The following is an 8,875-nucleotide window of genomic DNA, read 5'->3' on the forward strand; positions in this document are numbered from 1 at the left end:
AGAAGCGTTTCTGAGAACAATACCACTTGCTCTTTGCAGCTTCCACTGCTGTGGTTGTTGCTGGATAATTTTTGAGTATTTCCAAGTACCAAGCTAACAGAAAACCGTGTGTCCCACTGCAACTCAATGCTCTTTATGCCATAAAGATATCACAGATCCCAGGCAATTAACAGTTTGGAAAAGAGTACATTAACACCAGCTACTAAAAACCTTTTATCGTCTTGAATGGTATTCACTGAGCAATTACAAAGTTTTTCTTCTTACTGCTTTTAGGAATTCACCTAACAGTGATGCTCATCAAAAACACCCCTTAACCTCAAATTCGGAGTTGTATTGCCCAGCACGGGAACAGTGAAGGCACTTTACAAGTTTATCACTGGTGTAACATGTTTGATACTAAGAGAGGAGGGACTCACAGAGACTTCCCAGCAAACCTCCAGCATCTATTTCCAACTCATTGATAAGCCAGCCTCTATGATCAGGAATCTAGGCTACTCTGTCCCAATACAAGCACATCAGCGCAATCCTGGAGATGAAACACCCTCTGGATTATGAGTCAGGGCAGCTCTGGATGCTACTTTAAATGTAGTTACTTGATAATCTCCATTCATAACAAAACAAATCGTTTTGTTATCCACAGCTATCAATCAGGCTCAAACTGAGGGTGCAGTGGAAGGTTCCTCCTATCTGCTACACACCAGCACACAGGGGTCTGATTCCAAGCCTGGCTCCTCTCGATCTGGCATGTGCAAAATGAGGACAAATGGTGGCCTGCCACTGCTAGAGACAGGACTAAGGATCTAGCTCTCTGCTTTTGTGACCTCAACAATTTCTTGTCTTTTCTTTCTAACACTAAAACTTTCTTCTCAACCAGGAAAAAGTCTCCAACTTCATATAGAGTGTTTGAAAAAGAGTAGACAAGCATCTCTCTTCCAAAATTATTTCCACAGAAAACTGCTACCATAGAAGAAAGACAATTTTTATCACAGATGTCCAAGAACTCATCGCATCCTGTTGTCCTGGCTGCAGCACATTCGTGGTAATTGGATTATCCAAGGACTACACAGGCTGAGATCCCTGGTGTTGCACTAGAGAATGCAACATTAGGGACTGGTGAGGTCTTTGTTATGGTAGAAAAACATTGGATAAAATAAAACCCGCCATTATCACTTTGTGCTCTGTACCTTATTTTCAGTTTAAGTACTGCAATTGTACATTCAAAAAAAAAAACCCAAAAATCAACCCTGCAGGCCTCTAATTCACAGGTTAAAAAATACAGCATAGTAAGTGAACGGACCAGAACTATAATGCCCATTTAGTATTGTAGCTATCTAGGTAAGTTCATACAGATTTCCACTGCTTTATTTTGAAATTTACTGATAATCTCTGGGCACAAAGTTCTGCGGGAGATGGACCGAGTTATCCAAGTTCCAGCATATGTTTGTAAGAATGTAGAGAAAGAGTTTGCATCATGCAAAGGAAAAACACAGTGAGAAAAATGGGATTCCTCCCCTGGAATACAGATCAAGCAAGATCTTTCATTACATTTATAAATGGCTTCATGCCCTCTCTTTTACTAAGCTACCTTTCTTAATTTTGGAGAAAATACCAGCTAAAGTATTAAATATTTTCTGCATATATCAAAATTTATCTGTGTAAAAGGGCAGTTAGATTACCACACTACGAACCACCAATTTTTTAAACTGCTTAACAGAGCAGAAAATTAAAAATAAGTAAATCCATGTTTTGCCATCTTTTTTTCTCTAAGTTCTGTATTGAATTGTTTTCATCATTTAAAACATCAGTTGCACAACATCAGTTGTTCACCATAATGAACAATTGGCTTTACTGGCCCAAGAGAACCTGCACAAGGCAATTAAAAAAACAGTGACAATATTAATCCAAAGAAATTAATAATCAATTATATCAGCTCAGCATTGTGGAAAAAAATTTAAAATCTTGGTTTTTTCTAACTCTTCAGACATGACAGTATGTTTGCTGATGCTTCCTGCCTTACCAAGCAATGCTTTCAAAGCCTTCAAGAAATGCCTGCGATTTTAAACCTTTATTAGATCATGATTATATTCTCTTCCCCTTTCTCTTGGTTTGAGCAGAGGGAGCTTAGTTAAAAGCAAAAAGAAAACAACAGTTCATATCTCTTAAAGGCTTTACTGAAAGCAGAAGAAAAATGTTCATACAGATCGACCAGATTTCTTCTCTTTTGCACAGACCCAGAGGAGATGAGTCCAGCAGGAACGACATCCTACAGACACAATACTTGTATCAGTAAGGCCACAGCAGACTGAAAAAGTGGAAAAGTGAATGCTACAGGACCAGAATATCATTCCCCTAATTCTGAGAGTGGAAAAACACAGCAGAGTTCTTTATTATTTAAATAAATAAATAAATAAATAAATAATAAATAAATAAATAGCACAGCAGGTTATCTGGTGCCCTGTACAGACAGCCCTGGAACATTTGAACACTTGGTATGATTCTGGAGGCTGGCAGACAAAGGGGAAGGAGATAGGCAGAGAGCCTGACACGTGTGTGCTGGCAGATACACCTTCAGTCCTCTGCTGCTCCCCTTCTTGTGTCTCTTTCAGAGGAGGGGGTAGATAACACTGTAATTCAAGTTTGCCAATAGAGCTGAAACCTGTCATATCTACAGCAAATCCATTCTAGGGGCTAAAAATAAATAAATGCTACCTCACACTCCCACAATCTTTGGATTTTTATTCATTTCAGCATTCCTATAACCAAACTCTACTTGTTTCAAATAGCAGCAGAGAAAGGAGGAGGGGAAGAGGAAATGAGGAGTAGTCTATGGATTTAGAAACTACTACATATAGCAAATATGAATATGAATTAACAACAGAGAATGTGACACAACCATGCGATATGGGATCAACTCAATTGACCCCTAAGGTTTTATTTTAGCGACTTAGATTTCACATTGATTGTACATTTATCTCTTGTTTATATACACACCTTCTGTTTCCCATTGGTAAAAGAATTATTACAGTACTTAAAAAAACTTCACCAGTCCCACACAGACTGGAGTGCTGGCAGAAGCCTGTACATGCCATGTGCAGGGAGAGCTTCACAAGTGAAATGTTCTACCCACCATATTTTCCACTTGAAGTCTATACTTTGTACAAATGTACCAAGCACATTTGAAAACAATTTGTTCTTGCTGTTAATTTATAAGGAAAAACCTGCTGCATTTGCATGACATTAAGAGAAAAAAAGAAAAAAAAGGAAAATGTCCAAGCAGATAATGTATTGGATGCTGAAATAATAACCCTGGATGGATTCCTGTAGCTGGCAATGCCATCTGCCTGGTGGATACAGAATCCAAAGACCATTGTAGTCCATGGAAAGACCATCTTGAGACTGATTCAGAGCCAAGGAGTGCAGATTGAGTCAAAGGGATTGAAAGCTAGATACTGACAGATATGCAAAGGAGGCACCAATCAGCTGTGGGTCATTCACAGCATTTCTCTAAGGAAATCTCACTGTTTTGTACCATTTCTCCAATGATACATGTGAAGACATGAAAAAAACTAACATTTGTGTTTTCCCTCTCCCACTCTGAAACAAAAGGAAGGCATGTAGGAATATTATTCTCTTATTAACAATATTTAAGTACTAGAAGCAGAGGAAAAGCCAGAGATTTGCCTGATTCTCTACTCAGCCTGCAAGCACGAGCCACAAACCGACAATCAATATTCTACCTATTCCAGCACAGCTTTTCAAACTTAGCATTTCTGACCACAGGGACGGAAAGGTCACTGTTTAAGAGACCTCTTGCCTTTGCCACAGTTGACTCAACAGGTCTCATTTGTGCTGTTACACAAATCCCAAACACACCTTCCTTATCCTGATGGCCTTGAGTATCCAGAGTCAGATTTGTTCCTGTAAGTTTTTCGTTTACACTTGTCTGACTCCTGTGTAATTATCACCACTGCAGAGAAAGGAAGGCTAAAATCAGAGTAAACACTGGTTGCAAAATATACATATGTAACTCCTATGTAAAAAAAAATTTATGTTTTCCTCCATAGTTTTTTCAAAATAAATTAGAAAAAACAGACACATATTCCCTATTTTTAACTGAACAGAGTTATTAAAGGCAAATATGTCCTCTAAGGCCACATGGAAATGTACTGCAGAGTAATGGACTGTACACTGACCACACACTTCTGCTAAATCTCTTGCAGAAGATCTCATTCTACTACACATCGAATTTCTGCAGCTTTGACTGACACTTATGACTGGGTTTCAGTGAGAGGTTTGAAAGTCTCCTGATCAGCTAAAAAGTGCTGGTTAAAAGGGATAATAAATGTTAGTGATGCTAGGTGGCAGAGGCGGCTGTGTTCTGGAACAGAAACACAATAATTTGAGAGTAACTTTTGCAATGGGAGTTAAAAGGTGCCACTTGACCAGGAGGTGTTTTAATCTGCTACAGCTTTCAGGCCATGTGTGAAAAGTCAGTCAAGAAAGGCACAAGTAAGGGGGAGGGAGGTATAAAGTGTGAAATAGCAATAGGGGACATTTTTTAAGATGCACAAAGCTAAACTGGGTGGAAGATCACTAATGGCTCCTGTAATTCTTTTCTGCAGCTGCAGACTAGCCCTGAACTGATACAGCAAAGTGCTTAAAAAAAATACGAGCTCACATTTCCTTCAATTTTTCTACTACTGCTCCCTCCTTCCAACTTTTAAAATGCTCAGCAAATCTAGACTCACCAAAGCCACTAACGTTTTCAGCTCACAGAATATGCTGCTAAAGGGCAACTAATTTGTTAAATAGCAAGCAAGGCTTTGTGTCTCCTTGTCTATCTGATAAATGTTGAAGTTTCAGTTCTCCCAGACATCATATGCAACGCATTTCCAGTGTTACGTACACGGCTATTTATTCATTTTCTAGTAATTAGTATCCTGGGGAGAAATCCGATTGCCACTCTATTTACCTAATTTAATAAAATATTGCAAAATGCAAAGTGGGAGGAATTTCTAATGTTTTATCAGCATTTGGCAATTCTGATCCTTCTAATGATGTCTACTGACCCCTAGCCTGTAGCTGTGTTTCAAAGCAGTTTCTTCACCAATTCTTTCTTTAATTAAAAACTATTAGCAAAGAGAAAATTAGAATCAAATATCACAGTGGCAGAGTAGATTTTTACTTACTCAGGACTTTCATATTATAGTAAATTAAATAGGTGAGAAAAGAATATATTTTAAGAGTTTTATAATTTAGAAGCAAAGGGAAAAAAACAAATTAGATTAAAGACAGATATCAGGAAGTAAATTAAATGAGCTGTACTCCCCCCCAAGCACAGTCCTTTCCAACTAAAAATACTGTCCCCAGTTTTATTCTTGTTCACAAAATCTGTCAGAAACAAAGCTGCTGAAGTCACTGTGAGCATACCAGTACTGGCATCTGAATGCAACTCCTTTGGCCAAAGTATTCAAATCGAGGAGAGTGCAGAACCAATCCTTTCCCATTTGCACTTGGGCTTTCAAACAGAAGCCTCTGACAGTCACCTGCACCAAAGCTTCTCATATCTGGAGTTCTGTTATTTCTTATGCTTATTGAGCACCTTTAAAGCAACAGCACTTTCATACAGCTACTTGAATATATTTCAGGATACTGCTTCAATATTTTAGCTCGTGTATGAGCCTTCTTGGCCCAAAACTAAGGAAGAACGCGCAGCCTCCCTGAGCTCCAACATAAGGAGATGATTTATTTAAGAAGGTGATGAATTTTCATACTGGGTGCAATTATGGAGGTCCGTGCGAGCACACATAGATCTTCACATGCGAATCTAACGAGGTTTCCAGGGAACTTGCAGCTATTACAGATTCACAGGCTCCTTCACTCAGCTCCTGGGAAAGCACTTACAGCTGATTCCATGCTAATTCATTGCTCAATGAATAAGTAAAATCTGTACAGTATAATAAAACCATTGATCATCATGCTGTAAGATTGACTCCTAAATATTTAGGAAGCAGCGCGTATTCAATGGAAATGTTTATTGGCACTGCGAAATTAAACTGTCACCCGTGAAATAGTAAAACTCATTAAGGCAGAGTTTCTTTTTAAGTGTTAGGAATTAACTTTACGGTCGCATCCGTAATGGCAAGCCTCAGCCTTAAATCGCCTGCCATTTAGTATTCGCGAGCGTTATTAAAACATATTAAGCGTGATTTAATTGACTGGAAATTAAAGAAGATAGAGGAGGAAAATACCTATGTAGGAAAAGAGAAGGAAGAGGAGAGAGGGCGGGCTGGGTTGTTGAGGGGGACAGCCGGACAGCTGGACACACGGGCAGCCGGACACACGGGCGGACAGACGGACACGGACAGACACACGGACAGCGCTGCCCGCGGGGCTCGGCCGGGGCAGCGCCGCCGGCGGGCCAACAGCGCCCTCTGGCGGCCGCCGCGCCCCCGCCCGCCCCGCTCCGCCCGACGGGGGAGGCCGCGCCGGGAGCCGGCTCCCAGCCCCGCTCCCAGCCCCGCTCCCGGCCCCGCTCCCGGCCCCGCTGCCAGCCCCGCTCCCAGCCCCAGGAGCGGCCCACAGAGCATCACTGCCCGCTCTGGGCTCCAGGACTCGCCGCGCCGCCGGTACCCGGCTGCACCGGGCTCGCCCCAGCGCGCCCGCAGAGCCGCCGCCGCTGCCCGCCGGAGCACCGCAAAGCCCGGCGGCCGGGGATGCTCCTGCCTGCGGGGACCGACCCCGCAGGGCCGGCGGAGATACGTGGCGAACTTAGGAGCGGATCTCCGGGGGAAATAAAAAGAGAGAACGGTGATTTCCCAGCCAGGAAACCCTGGGGCAGCAGGGACGGCGAGCACCACGCCCGGGACAGCCGCGGGAAGCGCCGGGGAACCGACGGTACCCTGGCCAGGAGATGATGCTCGGTGCCACCGGCGCTGTTCCGCCAGGCTGGAGCCAGGCTGCGCCCGCACATCGCGGCATCCCCCGGCCCCTGCGGGAAGGACCGACCCTCCCTGCCTGGCAGAGGCGCGACCCACGCCCGTCCCGGCCGGGGCCCGCAGCCCAGGCACGGCGACAGCGGCCACTGGACCGCAAACAGATGCGGCCAGCGGAAGGACAACAAACCGTGCGGAAAACCCCGAGCGGCTCCTCGCAGGCTCCAGCATCTCCCGTTCACTCCCACGTCCACACCGGCAGGACGGTGCAGAGCAGTCCCTCCATCTGGCCCCAACTCTGCATTTCCGAGCTCCATTAGCAAAGCGGAGCCGAGCTAAGTTTCTCAGAGGTCATGGCGCAATAACCCCCTTCTTCCCAGGAGTTATTCCCCATCTCTTCCCCCCGCCCCCGCCCCAACCCCAGGCAACTCCTTGCACTCCCGTTACTCACAATTGGTTGCAGTTAATCCCAGATGCCATAAAGTGAAGAGCAGCAGAGCGAAGCCCCCGAGGGCTCGGGAATCCATCTTCAGCCCCGGAGGGGGAAGCCAGCCGCCCGCCTGTCTCCCCTGGTCCCGGTCTCCGAGCGCCTCTCAGCCTCTGTGCGCTCGCTCTGCCTCCGCTCATTTACTCCATACAGCATCCACGCACTCCTGGTGAAGGGAAGCCGGAGCCGGCCGGGGGACTCTTGGCAGCCCTTGGAGGAGCCTCTCCGGACGCCGGCGGCAGTGCCCGAGCCGAGCCCGCTGCCCTGACTGCCGCGGCGCCGATTCACCTTGCGAGCGGCGGCTGGGTGGGAAGCACCAGCCGCTCGCTGGGCATCTCCTTATAGGCGAGAGCCGCGCTGCACTCCACCTCCTCCCAGCCCCCTGGAAGTTGCTCCTCCTCGCCTTCCAGGGAGGATCCTTACTGCAATCTTCACGCGTTGTTGATAAGCATCAGAGTCACGGAGTAAATCAGATGCCTGAAGAAAAAAAAAAAAAAAAAAGAAAAAATTTTCCCCCACCGTTTTCGTCTCCTTTGAGTATCACTGTGGCTGGAACATTTTAAAGATCCCCCGGCTCAGATGTTTGTTTGCTTATGAATACATATGTTATAGACACATACATAAAATACACATGATATCCTGGCATGTACAGAGCCGACTCAGCCCGACGAGCCCCAGCCCCGCTGCCGAGGCTCAGCCTCACCTCCAGGGCGGGGACAGGAGCCTCGGACGGGACTGACGCTCTGCCCGCTCTTCTGTGAAGCCTGGTCCGGAGCTTCCCTGCCCGGCCCTCCCGGGAGGCGATCAGAGGTGGCCCCAGGGCTTCCAGAAGAAACACGGGGAGCTCTTGTTAGCGCACCTGGCCTGAAGGGGAGGGCGGGCCCCGGGAGAGCGGACCCGGACCCGGACCTGGACCCGGACCCGGACCCGGACCCGGACCCGCACCCCTGGTCTGCGCCCCGCTTCCGGCTGGTGAGGGTGATGCTTGCAAAAATCAGCTCTCCTGACTGATTGACTGATTGATTGCCCGAGTGCTCAGCATCTGAACGGCCCGGGGTTATCTTCCCGAGGGGGCACGGGACCCTAGAGCTGAGCACGCATCCTGCCCTCCCCTGGCCGGAGCGCTCGGAGCCGGGCCCGCACCGCCCCGCAGGGAAAGGCGCACCTGAGCCCAGGGACTCCGGCTTAATCACTGCTGAGGTCTAACCTTGCTGCTTTGCTGCGGCGTCACCCCGCATCAATAGAGTGCTGCATCAAAGTCAGGCCAAAATTGCATTAACGATTCCATTGTAATCTGCAAGGAGAGCGTGTTTGGGTCAAGACTTTGGGGGTGGGGAGGGGGAAGCCGCTGGTGCTCGAAAGCTGCTGGTGCTGAGCCATAATCCCTCTCAGTGGCAAGGAATAATCACAAGAAATAGACTGTTCACCTAAGCCGTCCTGATTTGCCAACAGA

At 46.5% G+C, this 8,875-nt stretch overlaps 1 protein-coding gene across 1 annotated transcript in view; it reads right to left on the reverse strand.

Moving 5' to 3' along the window:
- The window catches only part of CNTNAP5 (contactin associated protein family member 5), a 276,013-nt gene extending 268,126 nt beyond the window's left edge, over window positions 1-7,887 (reverse strand). The window contains exon 1 of the mRNA XM_033065393.2: window positions 7,387-7,887. Coding sequence (XP_032921284.1) covers window positions 7,387-7,462 — 76 coding nt within the window. The 5' untranslated portion in view covers window positions 7,463-7,887. The remainder of the gene's footprint in view (window positions 1-7,386) is intronic.
- Window positions 7,888-8,875: the final 988 nt, after the last annotated feature.

This window comes from Catharus ustulatus, chromosome 7 (assembly GCF_009819885.2).
Source record: "Catharus ustulatus isolate bCatUst1 chromosome 7, bCatUst1.pri.v2, whole genome shotgun sequence".
Classification (NCBI taxonomy): Eukaryota; Metazoa; Chordata; class Aves; order Passeriformes; family Turdidae; genus Catharus; species Catharus ustulatus.